Source organism: Dunckerocampus dactyliophorus, chromosome 5, assembly GCF_027744805.1.
Source record: "Dunckerocampus dactyliophorus isolate RoL2022-P2 chromosome 5, RoL_Ddac_1.1, whole genome shotgun sequence".
Lineage (NCBI taxonomy): Eukaryota > Metazoa > Chordata > Actinopteri > Syngnathiformes > Syngnathidae > Dunckerocampus > Dunckerocampus dactyliophorus.
This window is the reverse complement of record NC_072823.1, coordinates 14983508-15006750: the sequence shown is the minus strand read 5'-3', so window position 1 is coordinate 15006750 and position 23243 is coordinate 14983508. Positions and strand designations below refer to the sequence as shown.

The 23243-nt window shown below is 40.4% G+C and overlaps 1 protein-coding gene across 7 annotated transcripts in view; it reads right to left on the bottom strand.

The window, feature by feature from the left end:
* Positions 1-23243, bottom strand: part of megf11 (multiple EGF-like-domains 11) — a 130546-nt gene that overhangs the window by 7539 nt on the left and 99764 nt on the right. For all 7 annotated transcript variants that reach the window (XM_054776593.1, XM_054776595.1, XM_054776598.1 and 4 more), the window contains 11 exons: positions 21543-21706; positions 21345-21447; positions 15193-15339; positions 10837-10971; positions 8583-8711; positions 5881-6009; positions 5190-5318; positions 4922-5050; positions 4598-4834; positions 3102-3268; positions 2955-3018 (listed from right to left, as the gene is read on the bottom strand). In XM_054776593.1, coding sequence (XP_054632568.1) covers positions 2955-3018; positions 3102-3268; positions 4598-4834; positions 4922-5050; positions 5190-5318; positions 5881-6009; positions 8583-8711; positions 10837-10971; positions 15193-15339; positions 21345-21447; positions 21543-21706 — 1533 coding nt within the window. The remainder of the gene's footprint in view (positions 1-2954; positions 3019-3101; positions 3269-4597; positions 4835-4921; positions 5051-5189; positions 5319-5880; positions 6010-8582; positions 8712-10836; positions 10972-15192; positions 15340-21344; positions 21448-21542; positions 21707-23243) is intronic.

Sequence of the window (23243 nt, the reverse complement as noted above, 5' to 3'; positions counted from 1 at the left end):
CACTGCTATGATGTCACACTATTAATGTTCTCATGCTGCTTTTGCTATCCCATCTTTACACTAGGCATGGGCCGGTTACCGGTTTCAAGGTGTACCACAGTATGAAAAAGTCCCGGTATCAAAACCACTAAAATTTTGCATCATACAATTCCTACGATATGAGAGAGAGTGGAGGTCCAGTGCGGCCATTGCATGGAAATATCTTGTCACGTCCTGCGTTATTCCTCGCAGTCGGAACTGGGCTTCGATGTGTTGAAACCACAGGCATGTGCTGTGTTGCCGTACGTCGGGCATAGATAGCACAGGTGTTGTTAGCTGCCTGGTTGGCATTGAGCGAAAACTCTTGCAAAACTAATAGAAAATGTTTGGTAGATTTAAGGTGTTCTGCATAGCAGCATATAAAGGCTATATACATTCATACCTGCAATAACATTTCACTTGACCCCCACAATGAGAGTATAGAGATTTGCATGATTTGTGTATTTAATATATAATAGCTAGTGTGAATCACACTCCTGTGGACAGTAAACCTCTTCAACAGTTATACATTTTTTTCTCTAATCTGTGCCCCTCAAGTGTGCCATAGCTGACCTGGCGTAAACCATCACAGAAGAATTTTACACGGTGTGAGAAGAAGCCGTACTAAAGAGCTTTCCCGGATCCGTGTTCTCCTCAGAAGCACACTGTCAAGTTCTTTTGTACTTTAGCCTGCCTGAACTTGAAAAGGCAATATCATAGAGGACGCTTTAGCAACTCAACTACAGTAGATTTTCTTGAATTTATTTCACACTTCAGCGATTAACAGACTTGTGCCGACGCCAACCATTTAAGGCTGTGATAGAATGGTAGGATGATTGGATTTCCTGTGTGTATACAACTCGTTCTGAGGGCGAACGGCACACCTCCGCAAACGCCTTCTCCCCCATTCTTGGATCTACTGACTGGTGTCATGCATCAGTTCCAGCTGCAATAACACTCTCCTTCTGTTTTTAATTACCATGGCTCACTCGCGATGGGAAGCTAACAAGCTAAATTGTTGACGAGAGTTGTGGTTGCTCGCAGAGTTGACGTCAAGTCACGCATTCAACCCTGACGAAGAGCTGTAAAAGCAAAGGTTTGTCTTAAGTGCGTCCTAGGGTCCATTTGTGACCTGTGGCTTGCATTTTCTTGGCCCGTGACAAATTGTATAAATACAATAAACCATAAAAAGTCAGCAAAAACGGGGACAATACAGGAAACGGCATAATGTAACGAGAAAAAAGCAATATAGCTTTCTCTTTAAATAAGTATAATTTTTTTAGCCATTTTACAAAATAAGAAAATCTAAAAGTCTTTGTATAATAGTATTGTATATGATAAATATAAAATATACAAATGTGCCCATGCTGCAATCCTTATATTTTTCAAGTTGGCGGGGTGTACTCTGAAAATGCCTTCAGGATTGGCAGGTTTTATTTACAGGAGCTTGTCAGGTTTGTCTGTCTAAATACTCTTCAATGCTTAGTAATCAGTTGAAAATGCTTTAGTTTTCTACTAAACACAAACAATTGCTCTCTGCACAACTACCTTCCGTCGTATCATGCAGGTCACATAGGTATCAAAGCATCAGTATTATTAGATCAGTTACATTAGGGGTGTCAAAGTCAATCGCGCGGGCGGCCAAAACTCAAAGCCCCACCCCTCAACTGTGTATCTTTTATTGATTGTGGAATTTTCAAAACTTGCATATTTCTGCATATTGAAAGTATTAAAAACCTTAAAACCTTCTTGTCCTTTCAACCAACATAATTGGTGAACATAGCACACTGATATGCATCATCACCGCACACACACACAGGTGCTTGTTTGAAGTTACGAACATGACAGGACATGCCCCAATAATCCAGGCTGAAAAAATAGTAGTTAGTATGGTCAGATTTGAGAAAATGGCTCTAATGAATAGATAAGTAAACAGCCTACACACTTTTTATCCCGGTTCCCCGCGCGTGCAATGCCGGGATTGGAACATACCAATATAACCCTTACGGTTGCGTTTTCAGGTTGGGACAAAATACGCATGACCGCTGATGAATGTGTCTTTATGTGGCTATACATATTTTTTAAACTTCACTCGTGTGGATGGCCATTTTGCATCGGAGTGGGGGAAATGTGCATTTATTCGTGTCCGTTCATTCCTGCTTGAAATTTCTACTTTTAGAAAGTCAGCGGATATACTGTACAACTATGGTTGTTTTGGCGTGGTTATTCGTTTCAATAACGTGATTGTTGACCGACCACCTCTTTTCTCAATGGCAAAAGCTACAGTATTTTACAAGTATATAAAAAAAAAAATCACAGTCCGAGAGATGTGTAACCCGGAAGAGTTTGCAGCTGTGGAATGCGCACATTACGCATTTGCCAGCATGCTTTGCTGAAGTTTAAATGATTGCGTGTGACTGTGTCTCTTTAAGGTGCAATTTTGTTCAGACAGGGTGTAATAGTTAAAGTGCTGCCGTTTTTAGTCGTGTAAAGTTAAATTATTTAGATTTTTGATCTGAATCTGGCACCCTTATTAAGAATGGTTGTGAATTTTGTGCACTATACAATCGTTTCCACTTTTAAAATAAAAATTCGGGTTATATGAGTTAGATTATCATCATCATATTAGTATCAGAGTGTTGAAAGACATGTATTAATAACCACATTATCGTCATAAGAATCTGAATAATCTTTGATGACTACTGGTGCAGTCATGTTGTGTTTACATTTAACAGCACATTTTCAAAGTCAATTTTGACCTAACACACACCGCTTGAGAAACGAGAGCAAAGGGTTTGTCTAACAAGAAGCCTGTGGTTCATCTTCATTCACAGCAGGGAAGCCGGCTAAAGACACGCACGCCTCTGCCCTTGGGGTGGCGTCACAAAGTCATGATGGATGAGGTTATTCGTGAGCAATGAGAGAGGGAAACTGACCAAGATCATTGAGGTTGCAGAAGGCTCTCCAGTCGGAACCATTTCGGCTTTTCAGGGTGCTTGACTGCGAGGAGGATAAAAGAGCGGGAACTGATTGGTTTGTTTCACAGCACTTGACTGAACAACTTGTTTTGCATGTGAGCATACTTTGAGAGTCAATGTGGCATCCAAGTTGCTGGAGATGGTTGATACAACATTGCACTGCGCCACAGTGTGGTAGCTGGGGTTGGAAAAGCACTGGCCACTGCTGCTGCTGCTCGGCTGCTGGTTGATCTCAGCTGCACTGGTCTTTATGGCCACAGTGCTGCCACACTCTGAAGGGTTCAGTATTATGTAAGCATGTGTGTATACAGTCACTGTCACAACATTAGGCACACTGGCACAAACTAAGTGAGCACACCAAGACTTGTACAGTGGAAGGGGCAGTTACTGGCCACAATATTAGATACGCCCAAAATTCCCCCTCTAAAAGATTGGCATCGGCCAGAGAGATATTCATTAGACAGTGTTATTATTGTGGTTGTTTGCACTGGTATAGTGATTTACTGTGTTATATAAATAGCTGTTTAAAAAAAAAAAAAAAATCTGATTTTGTAGAATATTTTGGTAATCCAATTACATAATGAGCAAAATTTAAAAGATAAAATCCTACATAACAGGACTCAAATAGGTTGATTTTAAAATGTTTTTTTAACATCCGCCTCTACAATCAAATATTTTGCCTATATATACAGTAAATGCTTGGTTTGAGCACTTTGATAATGTTGATATTAATCTAACAATTGTTTAAAAACATGTATACAGTATGTTTAAATGCAAATTTAAAATGAAATACAATCAAATATGACCAAAACATTACAAACATATGTTGTAATCTAGTACAGTTATACACTACTGCGACCTACAACCACCATAATAAACACACGGTTTTCCTGATGTTGTTATGGTATAAACTACCAGTCAAACATTTAGAAACATCTTCTCATTTAATAGCATGAGCACTGGTCGTGTATATACCAGGGGTCACCAACGTGGTGCCCGCGGCTACCAGGGAGCCCCCCACAACCACATAAGGCACCAGCAAGCCTGCTTTTCATTCAGGTCTTCAGTTAACAATGTGAGAACACTAGAAATAAATGCATTCTGAAATACAAAATGTGTGGATACCAACTTTTTGTTCATGTTCTGGTAAAACAAGCATATTAATTATTGGGGGGATAAAATAAGCTATGAGAATAAATGTCACAAAAATGAGTAGCTTTCAGCCATTTTCATTTTGTAAAAGTAGCTCTGACAAGAAAAAATGTTGGAGACCGCTGGTATATACTATATACAGTACAGTACTGTACCATAAAAAAGTGTCCAAGATGTCTAGTGGAATATTCTGTTTCTCTCTATGACTATCTAATTGAAATTATATGAAAAAGTATCATTTTTGATACAGCTCTTGTACAAAAAAGGTCCAATTTCAACACAAAACTACGATAATTGAACTTCACAATTTCATAAAGTAATACACAAAATACTGCATTACAAACAGCTCTCAGTATGAGCCACAATAATAAAGACATTTCTTCAATGAATACCTCTCACAGTGGCCTAAAAAGTGAAAGAGTGTCCTAAAAGAGTGCAGCAGTTCTCACCGGAGAGAGAATAGTCATTGTTGGTCATCTGCATTGCTTGTGTGTATGACACACTTGGCTGGATCTCGTGTCCCTTCTCCCTCTGCCTCTGTCTGTACCACACAAACAGGCTAAGCATGGCCATGATGATGAGGAGGAGGAAGATGATGCCCATGACGGCGCCTGCCGACTGTCTCTCTGACCCACGGGCTGGGCTAATCTTGGTGTAGGGGTTCAGCTCCTCCATCATGAGAGATGCTAAAGAGGACATTGCAGAGTGGCTTCTTGTTTTAGACACCAAGAACACTGTTTGTGACGATGATCTCATATCAGTCATCAATTCACCTTGATCACAACGGATGCCTTTATATCCCAGGCTGCAGTAGCATGTTCCGGTCACATAGTCACAGGTAGCATTGTTCAGGCACTCACACAGCTGCTGACAGCCATATCCAAATGTACCAGCAGGACACTCTGCATGGGAGAGAGGTGCATTGCTGCAAAATTAAAGCACTTAGAGAGTGGGTGTATCACAATTATTTATAGCACGCCTCACAAGCTCATCCACTGGGTCATTTTTGCACAGTGCTGAAACGTGGCGGGCCTACTCAACTCTGCTCGCAGCTCGTCCCGATGAAGCCTGTTCGACACGCACACAAGCCAGTGATGTGGTCGCACTCACCGCCGTTCTGGCAGCGGCACACTTCGGAGCAATCCCTGCCGTAGAAACCTGAGGGACAGCCTGGGACAGACATGCATGAAATGTTGGCCATAGTTGGAGCAGAGAGACACAGGAGAGACAGGAAGACGATGTTGGGAGCCAAGGTCGTTTTGCAAGGGAGCTACAAAATCAATAGCATTCAATGTTCTGTGCAGCATGCACAATAAGGGACAGCAGGAATGACATGCAACAGGATGCTTTAATGGCGTTTATATAGCAAAGATATAGCATTAAAGATCAGTTCCAATGTCTTGAAGGAACTTTTGATGTCATTTTAAGACACAATGCCTGATGACACATGGCAGCAAAAGAATGCATTAAACTGAGAATGCAAATTAGCTGCAAACTAGATGACCTGTGCTGTAAATAAAAGAACAGTACAACGTTTGAGGGAATGTCTGCATCAAACCAAAATGCGATTAATTTTTATGTTGCCTTCAAATCGAATCTAAATGACACAGTAGCATCCGGCAGTTGCCCAGATGTTTGTTTAAAACAAGTCTTCATGCTTTCAATTCTGCAGTTGAGTCACACTGCCTGTAGGTGACACTATGTGTTTGTTAAGTGAAATGTTGACACTCACGCTGAGTGCAGTAGAGTCCAGTCCAACCAGGGCTGCATCGACACTCTCCATCATAGGCACTGCACTGAGCTCCATTGTGACAGTTGCATGAGTTGAGACAATCCGGGCCCCAGTGGTCGGAGGGACAGACTGTACACACCAGAGACACACTCAAAACCTTCACAGCACTGTGCCAAATTATTTCATGTTTTCTTACACATTAGACTTTAAACAGTGATCTCTTCCCTCAGTAGGCCCACTATTTGCAATACGTGAACAGATAATGGCATCAGCTTTAGTAGCCTAAATCCCAATACCGTTATTTTCTAGTAGTAGTACTGAATCAAGCTTAGAGATGTTCATCAAAGAGCATTATACATGACTTTCAAGCAATTCCCTGCATGCAAATGCAATGGACTGTGATTCACTTTGTGAGCCTACTCATGTAAGAATTTAGCAGGATGTTGTACAAAATATGGGCCAGTAGTAGGTGACGACTGACACATTTTTGGGGTTAGTTGAAAAGGCTTTTTCTCCAAATAATATGCACCAACCCCCCCCAAACCGGCTCTAACTGCTTTGGAGCACATGATGTGTGCCGTGTTTGCAGAATATGTTGTGACAGGCGCAGTAAAGCTCATATGAATAGAAACTTGTTTGATAATAGGTTTGCAAAATTCAGAGAAATGTGAAAGTTAGAAATCTATTGGAATTAATCTCAATATATGAGAATTTACATACATAAATAAACCAGGCATTTGCTAAATTACAAGGTATTGTTGAGCAGGAAACCTCTGGCGTCTTGCACTACTGTCTCGTATGAAACAATTCAATTTTATGCAAATTCTATTAATTTTTTAGTTGCACAACAACTTACTGCAAGGCTATTGAGACCACACACCCTGCATGGAAGGTACTGAGGCCACACTAGTGAATTTCCTCAGCCTTCCTAAAATAATGGAAGAAGTCTTTTTTTTTGTTTTCTTATTTTGCCTAACTGGCCACCTCTGATAAAATCACCTCCATCCTCAGTTGAACATATCACAGGATTCGATCCTGTAGTATAATTGCCGAGGTCATCAGTGTGACTTAAGAAGATAGGAAAGGAGATAGGAGGACATAGAAAGGAGATAAGAAACTTTAATCAATGGGACTTTTCTTTTCCGATTCCTGGAACGTGAACATGTGACTTTTGGAAAGGCAGTGATGATTTGAACTAACAAGTAAGTGAAGTTTAAAGTACAGTACTGTACTGTACTTTTCTTTCAGGTGTAAAAACTCAGTGAGATAATTACCGTAATGAAGAGGAGTAGTACAAGTTTAACAGACCTTCTGTTAAACAGAAGAAGGGAAATTAAGGTTCAGGGTTTCCCTAGGATTTTTTGAAGCTGTGGTGGTGGGCTGCATGGTGGGGCGAACTTCTGCCGCTGTGTAGTGCTGCTGCTGCGTCAGCAAATTTAGCTTTTTAATGGCAAATAACTATTTTTATGACTTATTTATTTATTAACTTATTTATTTAACTTCTTTCAACAACCAGCATAACATGAACCAAGAACATTGCAAAACTGTTAATTTAATGGCAAAGTTGTTGAGAGCATTTCAACTGAGAGTCTTAAAACATCGCCTCCTTTTGTTACCTGACCTATTTAGTCAAACAGTACTGTGACTATTAGCACAAAAGTACAACATTGTTTACTATTTGACACAAACCTGAATTTAATTAATTATATATATATATTTTTTTTTAGATATTACATAATATATTTTGTAGTTCAAAATAACACAATTAACAAAAATAAAATAACAATTAAAAAAACTGTTATAGAAATCTATTCTGTATAAAATCATCGTCCAGCTATATGATAGCACAGGTGTATCCAACTTACAGCAGTATTAAAGCTACTTTGACAAAAAGAAAGGAGAGTTGAGTTAATTGTGTGATTACCAACATTTAAACTGCACTTCAATTACACAGCACATCTCCACTCAGTGTGCTCAATTGTAGACATCATGTCTGTATTGGCTGTGATAGCATCACTATGTTAAAGCTGGACACGTGCTTATGTTGAACAACTTAGACACACATCTAGTGTTATGAAGACAAGCAATAAGTATCATAATGATAACAAGAGAGCATGTCATTTTTAGCATGTATCCCATGAACATGATAGCCACTTGTAGCTCGCCCGTGGGACAAAAACGAGCTAGCTAGCTGCTGCCAGGGAGGCAGTGAGAGCCAGGCAAAATATGTAAACAAAGATGCCAGAAAGTCAAATGAGATTGAAATGTGAGGGCTCACACACGCTAGCATAGATATGTAGGTTTAGCCTGCGACGAGCTGTCAATTGATTGAAACATTTTACAAATTATTTTTCATTGTCACGGTAATCAGGAACAAAGTGTGTCCTTCGGATCGCGTACTTTTATCTGGTCACACATGCGCAAGCACCAACACGGCAGACAGGAAACTGCGGTGCATGATTATCAAAATAAAGCACAGTGAAACATTTTTATGATATTTTAATTTTTTTTAACTAATTGTGGTCATGATGTGCGTAAATAATAAGCTACATATGTATCTATATAGCATATGTTGTACATCCATTAATACAATATACCTGTATTACTTAACATTGTTTTCAAGTAAAAAAACCCCTCATTTTTAAGGTGTGGTGGTGTGGCTGTGCATTATGATACATGTAGCGGAAACCCTGAGGTTATACCCTGAGAGCAGTCCTGCCCAATCCACCCGGGGAAGCACTGGCAGGATCCATCAATGGGGTTACAGGTGCCGTTGTTGGTACAGCGGCAGATTTCGGCACAGGCCCTTCCATACCTGCCGCTGGGACACACTGCAAAACCACACAACAGCAAATTACAACCCTATCTAATCAGAAAGAAGGTATTCTCTAGTCTTGCTACACTTTATATCCCAAATAAATAATGTTCCACGAGGTCTACATGGAAAATCGTGGTATCATAATAAAGGGTAGACGTTGATGATTGCTGTCAATGTAAACATTTACATACTATTGGGTAAGTGTAAATAAAATAAAAAGAAAATGTCCCAGGGTTTAAAAGTTGAAAATGCGGACTAATCACAGGGAATCATGGTTTGACACGTGGCAAATGATCTCTGCATTTAATAATACACTTCAAAATGTAAACAAGACTATGCTTTTCAATAAAGTGTGAACATCCTTGATAATAACAAAACAATACAAATACAAACACAATACAAAAATATATATCTCAAAACAAAAGAAATGCACACAAGCAAACAAACCATAATTCAAAGTATTGTGAGTAAATGTATAAAAAACGACATAATTGTGTAAAAGGCTAAGTGACCTTAGTCAAGAGGATGGATGACAGATTTTGAGCGTTGCATTTAGACAAAAGGAGTCCAGTGGCCCAATCGCCCCATTTTCACCCTCCCGAGCTGAGTGACTGATGTACCAGAGTATTAAAATAGACCATGTACACAGAACACTGGATACATTTTTTATGAAATTAATATTTCAGCGTTCTGTGGCACTCTTCAATAAAATATATCACTTGCAATGAACCCTCCATTGTGCTTTATTGTTGGGCAGTGGGACAAATTAGACCCAGATGCTTCTCACAATCAGAATGAGGGAGCTGCAGCAACAGGATATGCAGCACATCTAAGGTCTATCATAAAGAGAATAACTCAGCAACATCACGTAAGGTAGCTGCTCCCCATTTTCATGTGGGCTGATTTTAATGATTTCATTTCAACAGGCTTTTCACTCTTGTTGAGACCTCTTTTATGCTCCTTCAAGCAGGCTGTCATTAATGCCACAAGGTTGGCACCCCCATACGGCTGCTTATGGGGATTGGAGCCAAGCTCATCACACCAAGAATGCTTCATTAGGGCTCGGGCTGGCTGGACGGAGGACAAGTGAGGCCGCAAAACACGCGCTCAACAAGAGGAGAACGCATGCTTGTGCCGTGCCACCTTCGTCCCTCGCCACCCGCACATGCCTGCTTGCCAGTTAATTAAGTTCCACACAAATTAATGAGTGGCTCTGTGTGTTCCTCTCAGTATTAAAATTTGAGACATTCCTCAAAGCCTTAAAAGAGAATTAAAAAAATACCAACTTTTAAGTCATTTATCAAAAAACAGAAAAATATTAGAAGTAAAATCTAAAGTATGCTTCTGTCAATTTTTACTCCTTTATTTACAGTACTTACCAATTTTTTTCCCTTGCTGCATAAGCAAATTACAAACCGTCTTAACTTTTTACTTTTTATTCATTTTTATTGGTCCGAAAAGAGGGAGTGGCGTTATTGGCTGTCACTCACTCAATCACGACTCGTGCACAGGCACGTGCCCGGAGTGCGCACACACATGCACATACATGCAATCTCAGGGAAGCTGAGCACATGTGGCATGTGGCTTGCATGCTCTGAGCAGGAAGAGGGTGGAATAGAATAGGTTTGAACACTAGCATCCTGGTTGCAGGACCCAGCCATGACAGACAGCACCTTTAGGCTCTGCTTCTTCTTTGTTCAAGTGCAAACGTCATGTGCTTCAATGTAATTTTGTTAAGCATGTTAAAAACAAACTAAACCATAACGCATCCATTATGACGGTGTTTCATCGCAACGACAGTGAGGTCCAGAAGTGTTTTTGGTGAACGACTGACTATGTTTTCATGATTTTACTTTTTGATCCCCTGAAAATGAGGCACTGGCTATAATTGTCATAAACATATATTATTATTTTCCATTCCAAAAGCAAAAATAACAGTCCACACACTTAAATTTATGTGATGAAAGACTGGTCCATCCTTTTTCTCCATGGACCATTTTAACCATGCCGGGTATGTTTTCTACTCTACGTCCAGACAAAATGCCAAGACATTTTCCAGGAGTAAATGAAAAAGTGTCACATGAATGAATTTGACAGTAAGGGGAAAAAAGGTCAAAGGCACGCAGAGGGAAACTTGCCTTGGTTGCACAAGGGGCCCGAGAAACCAGAGAGACACTCGCAGTGGCCCGTTACATGATGACACGGTCCCATGCTGTGTACACAGCGCGGGCATGATTGGCTGCAGCGGTGCCCATAGAAGCCTGGAGAGCACACTGCAGCAAGAAAGCATGATGGGAAAAGATCAGGATTTTAACAATTGATAAAAGAAGACACATATTCTGTAATAATGGAACTATGTCACATCATGAGTGATCAAGGCACAGCTGAAAAATCAGAGCTGGAAGAATTGAAGCATAAGAGACGAGTGAGGCAGCAAAGGGAGGAAGAAGTCTCGAAAGGAAAACTGCACTTTTTTATTTTTATTATTTTTTTATTTTGCCCATCATCCACAATCCTTATGTGAGACTTGAATACACTTTTCTGTGCGTTCTAATGATATACAGTGAAAACTGATAAAGAGACAGCCAAGAATGCACGTAATGGGATGCAACTATTTTGCTTATAAAGCCTTCTGAAAAAACTTCCAAAAACCCCCAACAGTGCTCCATTTACATCATGTGACCTGCATATTAACCAAGCTACAGCGACATTGTTATTATATTGTTATTAACATTGTTACGCCAAAGAACTACTTTATTGGCGGAGTGACACCTTGCCACACCACACAGGCTAGCTACCAGCCAACTACCAGCTACCACCACACACTCACATTAATGAGCTGATTCTTTGTTTTGTTCTGTTTTTATATCTTTGGAATGCACAGAAAAGAGTGTATTCATGTTTCACAGAAGGATTGTGGATGATGGGCAAAATTCCCCCCCCAAAAAAGCAGTTTTCCTTGTAATAATTCAGATATCTTGTGCTAAAGACAGTGCATGGTAAGAGAGTTGAGAACAGTTGTTTAATGTTTCTATTATCTGTAAAAGTCAGCAAGATCCAAGTGAAAGATTATGAACCTTTCAGGGGTCCAAAAGGTAATGCAATAAGGAACAAGCAGAAACAAGCATATGAAAAACATGTTGAAGGGGAACTAAATAAAACTTAAATAAATTTTTGTAGCCGCTCTATTTTACCATGGTCTCAGGAGGCAATCAGATATTTTTTAACTGTCTTTCAAGAAAGTACATTTGGAGCAATAGGAATTATTGATCATTGCTGTCACACAAACACATTAAACAGAGCTTGTTGTTCTGGCCTGTCTCCTTACACGTTGCTGCAATTGATGTTTACACGGTGGTGCCTGCAAATTCACTACCAATCAGTGAGCTCATCACTTGAGAGCGGCTTCAGACCAGCCTGGCAATGTGCAAAAAAACAGAGGTGGCACTCACAGTGTGATGAGAACTGTGCTAGGACTGCATGCCTCCCACTGTGTGCTGGTTGTGGTGGGCAGGCTAAAAGGGGTGAGGTAGGTTGCTCTTGCTGGGTGGGGAGGGGAGACTCTGATTGAATGACTGACAACTGAAGTGCTGCCCCTCAGCCGGCTCACACTTCAACATTTTTTCCAAGGTCTCACAAAGGTCAATACTGTATTTGTTAATGAGTCGACAGATTGTTACACTGCATTCACACTGCAGTAAAAATCACAACCAGGCAGTGGCGAGTCTACTCGGGAAGGCATTGCCCTCAGCAGATCCAGCACATGGCGGTGTTCCAAGAATTTATATTTAATACAGAGCAATGATTCAATTGTGTATACATACTGTAACTAACCGGAGTGATTTCCATACCGTGACCTAGTCGTTGGTGCCCCACAATGTTTTTTCACCTACACTACTGGACCCAGGTGTAATTTACTGCTTATATGTGACTTCAGAAGGCCGCCCCAGGGAGCCTGGGTTTTGTTCAAGGTTTCTTCCCTCGAGGAAGTTTCCACTTTCCTCCATCACCAAGTGTTTGCTCATGTGGTTCAGTTGGTTATCTTTAATGCATGAGGAGCATGGTTCTAGATCTGTAAAGTGCCTTGAGATAATGTCTGTTGTGAATTGTTGCTAAAAAAATACAATTGACTTCACTTGACTTTTTCCTGACACCACAAACCATACAGAACCTGAATTCGATTCGGGCCAGCTTCAACATGTCGCCCTGAAACTGCTTAGAACCGCAATTTATACAAGATTATCTTCTCATGCCATTCATCATTTTATTTTCATATAGGAGGATAGTTTCATAGCTTCTCACAACTCTTGGATCAGGCTCCACCCATGCCGTTTTGTTTGTCTGCAGCTTTAATGCTAAAGAGCTTTGTTATTTATTTAAAGATGTGTAGTGAAGCCTGTTTTTTTGTTTTGTTTTACAAAGATGCACGTATACAGAGGGCGGGCTCATCTAGCTAAGGGCGGGTCTGAGGTGGTATCATTTCCATGAGAAAGGAAGTTTTTCCTTTATGACGTCATGATAACCTAGAACCCAGTCTCTCCTCTCAAAAGTAGAGCAAAGAAGTTAGGGACACGTTTTCACAATTTTGGTAGTCATAAACAGGCTCTAGGGACATATATTATTTTATAACATCATTAAAATGTCAATTTAACATAAGAGGGGGCCTTAAAGTGTGCATGACACCAAAAAAAATTGAAAAAAGCAATAACAAAATGAAAGTACACACTGAAAAAAAACCTTTTTTTGTTGTCATACTGTTGTCATAGATAAATAAACAACTATAAAATATGAGGGAAATTAAGTCATGATTTTGACACAATTTTGACACACCTCGAATGTCAGTTTTCTGAATCACTGGAAGCTTGGCTGTGACGCCACAACCAGAACACATTCCGGGAACCACATTCAAACAAACACAGCCATGAACTCATAGCAAATCCAATAAAGTGACATTTTCACAACAATAGTACAATACTAATATTCACTGATATTGTGTTGAGTTGACTATGATATAACACACACAAAATTGGCCACAAGTATGTTTTTTGACACTGTAAGTGACACTGACAAGTCTATGCACACTGCATAATACAAGACCAGTGAGCAGCAATCGCTGCTTATCCAGTCCTGGCATGAAAACCCATACTGTTAGTCTAAGATTCGTAGAATAGCTCTGGTAAAAAAAATCTGGATTTACTTACTGAAACTAACAGATAGACTGCAAGATAGTCTACAAAGATGAGTGACAGCAATCCATGTATAGAGCACAACCACAGCCATGAACGCAGGCAAAGAAAGTGACATATACACAAAAAAACACAGTAATAGCATTCACTGATTGTGTTGAAATGAGTATTATACAGTATGTTTTACTGGCAGTGATAGCCACTATAGCCAGCAATTGTTGTTTAACAGGCAATTTGACATGAAAACCCATATTGTTATTCTAAGATTCGCAGTGATGCTGCAATCAAAGATGACCCTTTGGATGTATTGTTCCAAACTACAGATACCACATTAGCCGCCTAGCGCATCATAACCAAGCCAGTTCCGAATCAACACATTAGCCCAGCACTCGGCTGGCTACTATAAAGACTATTTGCAGAAATAATGTGGACTGACTTACCGCCCGCCGCCTTGGCACGCTTTTCCAAGGTCACACATCTTGTGGGTTTTAGGCTTTTTATTAAAATCTGCAGGGCAGTATCAAAACATTTGCCCCCCAGCATTTTCCGAGGCATTTGACGCAAATCTTTTGGAAAAGTGAACAAGCTTAACTCCATCTCCTCAAGTGTTTCAGCAAAAGCCTTCAACACGGGTAGGCATATTATTAAAAAATATGTAACAAACAACAGAAATTCATCCATTACAATGGAAAAAGCATTGGAGTGGATGATAACTTTGGGAAATTCTCGTATAAAGGTCTCTTGTTCCTCTTTCTCCAGTCCCGGAAGAAATGTCAAAAACTGTAAAAAACGGTAAATATTCCAACATTTGAGCACACATCTAACACAGGAAATATGTCTTTGAATTTTATTTTTCACGGCGGAAATAACAAGATTAACATGTGTTTTGCTGTCATGAGGACTTTAAAGCCATATTTCTACCAAGCATTACAGCTTTCGTTAGTGTACCGGTCTTCTGTGTTAGATGGTAGAATTGAATATAAGAATAGACGAGAAAACAAAAGTTTCATTTAAAAAATAAAGATTATGTTGAACACTGCTTGTGTTGCTTGTTTATGGATGTCAGTTTATCGTGTTTGCTTACTTAATTGGCGAGTTATATGCTGCCTTGCTGCACTATTGTCACGTAATTCATGTTGCTTATACACTCGCAAGGTGGAAAGCCAAGCTGATCAGAAACATACCATAGCAAACTGAAGTGGTTGGTGGGCCCAACAAAGGATCAATACACTAACTACTGAGTTTCTTCAATGTCAAACCAGTACTTTTTATAGCATTAGACCAAGGGAGATTGGCGAGAGAACTCACTTCGTTTGCAGGAGGTCCCTCTGTATCCAGGCGCACACACACATGTTCCGTCTTCAGGTGAGCAGGAGCCTCCATTCTGACATGGGCAGCTGAGTGAACAGTTGTTCCCCCAGAAGCCTTGCAGGCACACGTTATCACAGTGGATTCCTGCAGGGCACACGACAACAACACGTATGGACATAAAAGGCCAGAATAAGGCAAGAAATTCAGCATCGTGCAGTATCACTACATGAGAGCAATATTCCCAATGTCAGATCACAGCAGATCTGCAGAGGCTTGTTTACTCAGCATGGATCCTTGATTGATTTCCACCCAGAATGAAAGGCAGCTTTTTTTTTTAATAACCAAGCCCATCTTTTCAGACTTCCTCTGCTCTTCTTGAATGTCATATTTTTGATCTGACTAGGACTCTATGCCAGTGTGCTGATTAACAGGGCTACCTCTCCGGAGAGCTGCAGCTTGTTTCCCATTCTCTTTCAGAAGAGTTTGGTTTAGAGTACAGTGCGGAGAGGAATCAGCTACAGCTACATGAGCAGAGTGTGGGAAGTGTCACCGCATGTTGGTATCACTTCCAAGTGGCAAACGAGAAAACACCGCTTCCATACGGGGGGGGGGGGGGGGGGGGGGGGGGGGGGGGGGGGGGGGGGGGCGCTTGCTGTGCATATGGATCCATCAGCAAATCCATCAGAGCGCCGCCTTTTCTGTCAAGCATGTCGGCGCCTTTGAAAACTGAGGACCAAAGTCATATGTACTGTATATGCTTTCAGGTTCTTAAGTCATAAACTATATTGTTGCCTGCACACACATAGTTATACACTCTCACACTGTGCATCCTTTCAAGCACCTGCCTTTATCTTTATGCCTCATTGAAATTTCCTTTGAATGAGAATAGCATGGCCATTAAAGCAGCATTACCTTTGAATTAGACCAGGACTAAACTCTGGGGACTCATTTCATACGGTAACACAAGCACCTCAAGGGTTGAATGTGGAGGAGCAGAGAGGATAGGAAATATTGGTGCTGATGAAGAGGGGCCACGCTAACCATGATTTAGTCAGAAGCCTATCCGTCGACTTCAAAGAACAGCAGCACTCATGCGGGTGTGTTTGAGGTTCTTCTCACGCAAGGAAGAAAAACAGTGAGTGAGAAAATGAATGCGGCTGGAGCATCGCACTTCTCAGTCTTAATGGTGACAAACAGAAGTGCTTTGGATACCTGGTGAGCCAGGAGAAGAAAAGACGGTGTTGAAGTGTCTTCAGTGAAGCTGCAAAGGTGCCACAGGTCTCACCATCCAATTTGTTCAGCCTGAGAACGGCTTTAACTCTTTTGCTTTCTTTCCCAAGCAGGAAAACGCTCACTGCCTACTATAACGGACTACAATTTCAGTTGAAATGAAGTGAAGTGAACATGTACTAGATAAAATGAAGTGCTGTTTCACATGTCAACACGGTCAGCGCAAATGTGCACTTGTTCTATTCTACTTGGTCTTACTCACACACTCAAACTCAAGCTGAGAAGTTTGACAGGTTAACATCACAAACGATGTTCACTATAATGGAAGAAAACAACAAAATGAGCCTTTATTAGTCATGCAATGGGGATATTCAAGATGATACGGTTCATCTATCCATTCATGTTTAATAGTCATTACAAGGGTCTTTAAGGGTCATGGGTGAGCTGGAGCCTATCCTAGCTAACTTCAGGGTACACCCTAGACTGATCACAAGTCAATCACATATAGACAAACAACCATTCACACCTATGGACAATGTAGAGCTTCAAATTAACCTAACATGATGTTTTTGGACTGGAAACATGCAAACTCCACATCTAAAATGTTTTAACAGAGACTGAATGAAATTATACATAACCAGTGTGTTATGTATAATTTTAAAAAGTGCTTATAACGTTGTAATAATCCTATTTACAAGCAATATGTAAACATTTCATAAGGGTACAGTCAGGGGAAAAGCGTTACAGATGCAGTTGAAGTGCATATTTTGGAGTGGCCTTTTCTTGTGGCCAACCTAAGGCACATCTGTGTAATAATTATGCTGTCTAATTGGCAACCTGATATGCCACACCTATGACGTGGCGTGGATAAATTATGAATGCTCACTAACACAAATTTAGACACATTTGTGAACAATATTTGAGAGAGATAGGCCTTTTGTGTGTATGAAAAAAGTTTTAGATCTTCGTTCGGGTTCAGCTAATGAAAAATGGGAGCAAAAACAGTTGCGTTCATGCTCATTTGTTTTTTTAGTGTATTTTCTACAATAAGGGTCACTTTGGGGGCTGGAGTCAATCCCAGGTGATTGAAAGGTGGACTACACCCTGGACTGGTCGCCAGTCAACCACAGGGCACATGTGAATGGGTCATTGAGTGGAAATTCCAAGCCAGTTGCATGGAAAGTAAGCTATAAAAATCACTATACTATCACTGGCTCCTTTAATACTCCAGTACAGAAGTGTCTGAAAGGTCTTGGCTTGTAGCCCAGAAGGTTGTATGTTCAAGACCTGCTGAAAATCCAAATATGGAAATGGGAAGTGTTTGATTGTGGAGATCGTGCCCTTTAGCGAGATATTAAACCTCACTCTTGACATTCCTCTTTAGTCTGTAAAAAAAGATTGAATTGTAAGCTGTGTAAAAGTTTACTACCCTAAATTTGCAAAATACTGTACATATAGTAAAAAGGTTCCTGTTACAAACTAAAGTGGACCAAGATACTCCAATTTACTTAATACTCACGAGATAAACTTGGCATGTACTCTACAGCTGCACTGCTTTACATAACAAAGTCTATGGTTTACACCTGCAACTTCAGTCCACTTCATTTCTGACCAAGGCCCGTGACCTTAATGTCCTCTCTCTGTCGTCCTTCTTTCCGAGAGCCCATTATCAAGGTACGAAGGCTTTGAGTGTATATGAATGAGTGTTTGTCCGACCCGCTGGGCTGCACGCTGCCCCCTGGTCCTGCACCCCGGTGACTCAATTAAGGTAGACAGATGGTCCCGACCGGTGCAGGATTTAGAGCAGAGAGGTCCGTTCTTGCAGATAATAAAAGCCACAGTTTCCCAGAATAAATGCTGCGAGCTCAGGGGGGCTGAATGTGAGCAGGGCTGTGCAAAGCTCACAAACTTAACCTTTCCTGCTGAATCTATTTCCTCCATGAGTGCATCTCTCCACCCATGCAGGCAAGCAGACCCTGCATCCAACTACCCACAACCCCTCTGGAATTTGACTTTCTGATACAGCATTACAGTTTTGTGCATAATGATGCTTGCTCCTTTTGGCGACAGGCACATTCACATAGTTCTCTATCCTTATAAACATAATATTGCTCACTTTGACAGAGAGAGGCATTTGTTTTGTGATCATCAATGTGATCCTTATTCATGGGTCAAGCCAATCAAGCACTGTTGGTACCTAACTGACTATCTCCAGGAGATCTGTTATTTCTTCAAGAGCATGTCCACACGTTGGAGGGAGTGCATACAGGCACATGGAGGCCATACACACTGAGCCACATAATGTGAGCCACATTATGTTCTGTTATCACATTTTTACACCATGATAATGAGATATTTTTTATCCAACCCTCGGGGTTAACAGTTTGGGTTTGCATTGATTATTCTCACATCACATACCTTATTGTGGTCCATGAAATATCTATATATATAAACTGTACATTATTATTTTTGTAAAGGCAGATATTGCACACAAAATGTGGAAACGTTGAATAGATGGACGATTTAAAAAACTGTGATATTAGATAGGTCAATCTATTTAAATTGTTTTTTGTTCTGTTGTTTTATGTACAACTACTAAAGATCTTTATACTTTGCAAATAGAATTCACAATGAGGGTTGAATAATTTTGAGTGCACCTGGAGATACAGCTCTCCAACACCTGGAGATACAGTTGTACCAACAAATTTTGACTGGTAAGCATATGTTTATGTTATTAGCGTTCATGGAACTTTGGCAGTATGCAGAATCAGAAAACTGTAATATGGGGGATTCACTGTGCTGAGCCGAATGTAAATATACAACAAATATTTATTTGCTGGGGTAACCACAAAACGAGAATGAGGGATTAAGCCAGGATATCTTGGATATCCTATATTTCAAATACACATCCCATAAAAATACAAATACACATCTACAAGATAAAACAGTTATACAATGTGATGGCGTTATATTTTGAAATTTTACTCACATCCGCAGTCAATTTCACCTACAATCGTACAAACAGTATAAACAGTACGGCTACGTTTTCGGAGATGTTAATTGTGTTGATAAATGTGGAAGCGACATCACCCAGAAGGTTTAGTGCTCAAGGGGAACCCAGAAGTATAAATGCTGTTGAAGCTTGTGTGAGTAAGGGTTATATGTGCTAATAAAGCAATAAAGAGTTCACAGATATTACTGTATACCACTGTTCCTGATTTGTTAAACAAGCAACACACATTTGGATTGTCACACAAGCATTATTTGGATTGTAATTGTTAGGGATGTCCGATGACTGCGACGGGTAGCTGACTTCATCGTTTTTAAAAAGCAGTGGATTGCTCGTCTATACGGAAACGATGCGCTGGCGTTTTCAGATTTTCCCACTCTGGAAGACCCATCCATCCATTTTCTATGCTGCTTATCCTCATTAGGGTCGCGGAGGTATGCTGGAGCCTATCCCAGCTGACTTCGAGTAAGAGGCGGGGTACACCCTGGACAGGTCGCCAGCCAATGGCAGGGCACATATAGACAAACAACTATTCACACTCACATTCATACCTATGGACAATTTAGAGTCGGCAATTAACCTAACATGCATGTTTTTGGAATGTGGGAGGAAACCGGAGTACCCGGAGAAAACCCACGCATGCATGGGGAGACATTTTAAAATAATACCCTTTCATGGCATCCAGTACGCCGTTTCTGTGTGGATGAGAGGCTGAAATGACCAAATAATTTGACCTGAAAACGTTTCCGCGTGGATAGCCTCTGAGCCTCCATGAGGATTTCCGCTTTCATCGGGGGAAAGTACGCCGCTATCGTTGCCATGCTGAATCTGTGACTCTGTGATCGATAGTAGGGTCTATTTACGTGTGCACATCAATCCGGGATTGGTTTCCCCTGGCTTGACGAATCCGTGTCTGCTCATCCTGGCTTGGGTTTTGTGGAACCAATTAAGCCTTGACATTCTTGTTTTGGATTGGTTAAACTCAGCTCAGTCATTCATCTTGGATATCTGAATCCTACTTTAGTGCAACAAACCCCAGGTTGTTCATGACCTTTGGCAAGGTCCATGGCTGGTGAGGCACTGACACCATTAAAGTTTTTTAAATATTAACACAGGTTGCTTCTGGATAGCCAAAAAAAGAAGAGACTAATTCACTTTGGGGAAAAATGTTTTCAAATTGTTTTCAGATGCTTCTTAGTCCCATTTATTTATTTATTTTTCTTAACTGAAGAACATTTGTGTTCTTACCTTCTATTTGTATATGAAGTACATGAAACCCTCCTTCTCCAGGAAGAGTCAAGTCTGATCACCTCCTGGTAGTTTGGGTATATAATCCTCCATCTTGGCAGTGAAATTAATGCATTTCCATTTCCAAATGTATTCTTGCATTTGACTTGTTTGTAAATCTAGCTCTAGCCAACACTGCTGTTTATGTATTTCAATAAAGCTATAAAAAATGCAGGCTTTTCCTCTGTGCAAGGACCTTCCGGCTCACGCACACCTCCACCCCTTCAAGATGCATCAGTATTGCACGTGCCTCCCGTATGACGTCTGATGTCTGCCTCACCTGCCTCCCCTGACCACATGTCACTGCAGGTTGTGTATGACAAATAATTGATGTAATACAAGCACAGTTTCATCCCAGCAGTGCTTGAAGCGCTAATTTAGGGCTTACTTTCCAACATTTCTCATATTACACATAACCTGGTGGCTCAGTGGCAAAAACAAATTGGACATTTAATTAGTGGAACACAGCTTAGACATTGTGTAAACACTCTTTACAGCATGTCTGCTTGTTTAATTTTATGTCTGTCTAGCTTCTGACAACCTTGACTTTGAGCTGGTGATGGTAGAAAATTAATATTCAGGAGGGCATTTTTTCTTAAATTAGACCAGAATTAGTACCGACCTGTCCAGCCTGGGTGGCAGTGGCAGTACCCACTCACTGCATCACAGCTATCAGCATGACTGCAGTCACAGCGCTCCCGGCACTCCAGCCCAAAAGTGCCATCCTGGCAAAAAAGAAATCTCACTTTTATCCTTCAACAATGACAAAATCATGCAGGGTTCAAGGTCATCAGGGTCTTTGTGATGCCGTCAAACGCACAGGGCAGGGCTCATCGCAGTGCTCTCCCCTCCAGCCAGGAGAACAAGTACAGGTGCCATCAACCGGGTCACAGGCAGCACCGTTGTCACACAAGCATGACTGATTACAGGCCAGACCCCAAAAACCACTGGAGCACAGGATGGAGCAGTCCACCCCCTGCCAGCCTGGAGTATGACAGAGCAGAGAGACAAATAATGATCATCAAGACACCAATTAAATGAAGACACCACTGGATACCTACAGTGTTTCAGTCCAAAAAACGAATTTCTGGAATTTCAGGTCAATAGTTCTACATACAGTTTAAAGATAGTTTTTAATGAAAAATTAAATGCAGAATGCCATCTTAAATTTTCACACAAAAAAATGAAATAGTCACTTCATGTCACCCAGTTCTATTGTATCATTTTTAAAAGGTAATATAATTGCATTTTTTTATTTTTAAAATGTTAAAATTTTAATTGTATAAGAATTGTGTTAAATTGTGTTTAAATTTAATTACTTATTTATTTTTATTTAGTAATGGTTAAGTAATATTTGTGTATTTACATTAAAAAAGCAACTTGATGCAATTATAATTTATTGCTGAAAAATACTTTACTTGTAATTTTTGTAAAATGGTATGGACTTTAATTTTAAAAAAACGCATTAAATTTATTTTGTACGTTGAATTTTGTATGTCAGTTAAGTAACATGAAATAGGACCATTGATTAAAAGTAGTATTTTTGGTTTTATCATTTTTTATTTGATATTGTACAATGAAGTTCGTATCAAAATATTAGGAGACTTTTTTCACTTTTGGCTTTTCCCTGTCAGGGGTTACCACAGGAAGTCAATAGTGTGGACAGTTTTGGCTGAGTTTTTATGCCAGATGCCATTCCTGATGCAACCCTAGCTGTGAATTGAACCCATGCCCTCTGTCATTACAGGCAGAAGCATGTACCGTGACATGGAGCATACATGAAACAGTTGTGTAAATACAGTCAAACTTGTCTATAACGGCCACGAGAGGGAGTCTGCAAAAGTGGCCGCTATAGACAGGTGGCCTCTATAGACAGGTTGGCGTCCAGTTTGAATGTTGACCAGTAGAGGGGAAAAAAAGGAAAAAAAGGGGAAATAATAATAATAATAATGTTGACCAGTAGAGGGCACTGCGGGACTGCGGATAAAAGTTGTACAGCACTACTAGGCTTGTTATTATCATGGTTCATGGTTTTAATTCATCCTGAACATGCATATGAGTCAAACAGTAGCACATCACATAGTACAATTCACAATTTCGCATGTCCAAAAAGGAGTAGGAAGAAGCAAAGCTTATTTAATCCTACCTCTCATCAGTTTCACATCAGTTGCAATACATTTATTCACCTCTTGTTCTTCCAAGTGTACTTTGTAGGTCTACATGACAATGTAGTGCAATCATAGCCAAGGTTTTTACTTACTAAAAGGAAGCTAGAGGCTTAATAATAACTGATAGAATATATCCACGACCCACAGAACAAAGCTGTGCTAGTAATGTCTTACGCTTGTTTTTAATATTTTACTTTTTATACGGCAGAGTTGTCATTACAGCTTTAGTTCATCAGGAAATGACGGGAAGTGACGGTGGGCGTCCCGAGCAGGAGAGCTAAGCTCAGTGCTAGCTGTGAGTTTGGAGAGAGTTGGGAAGTGTGTTTATGTTGGCGTGGATGTAAAGTCCTGCA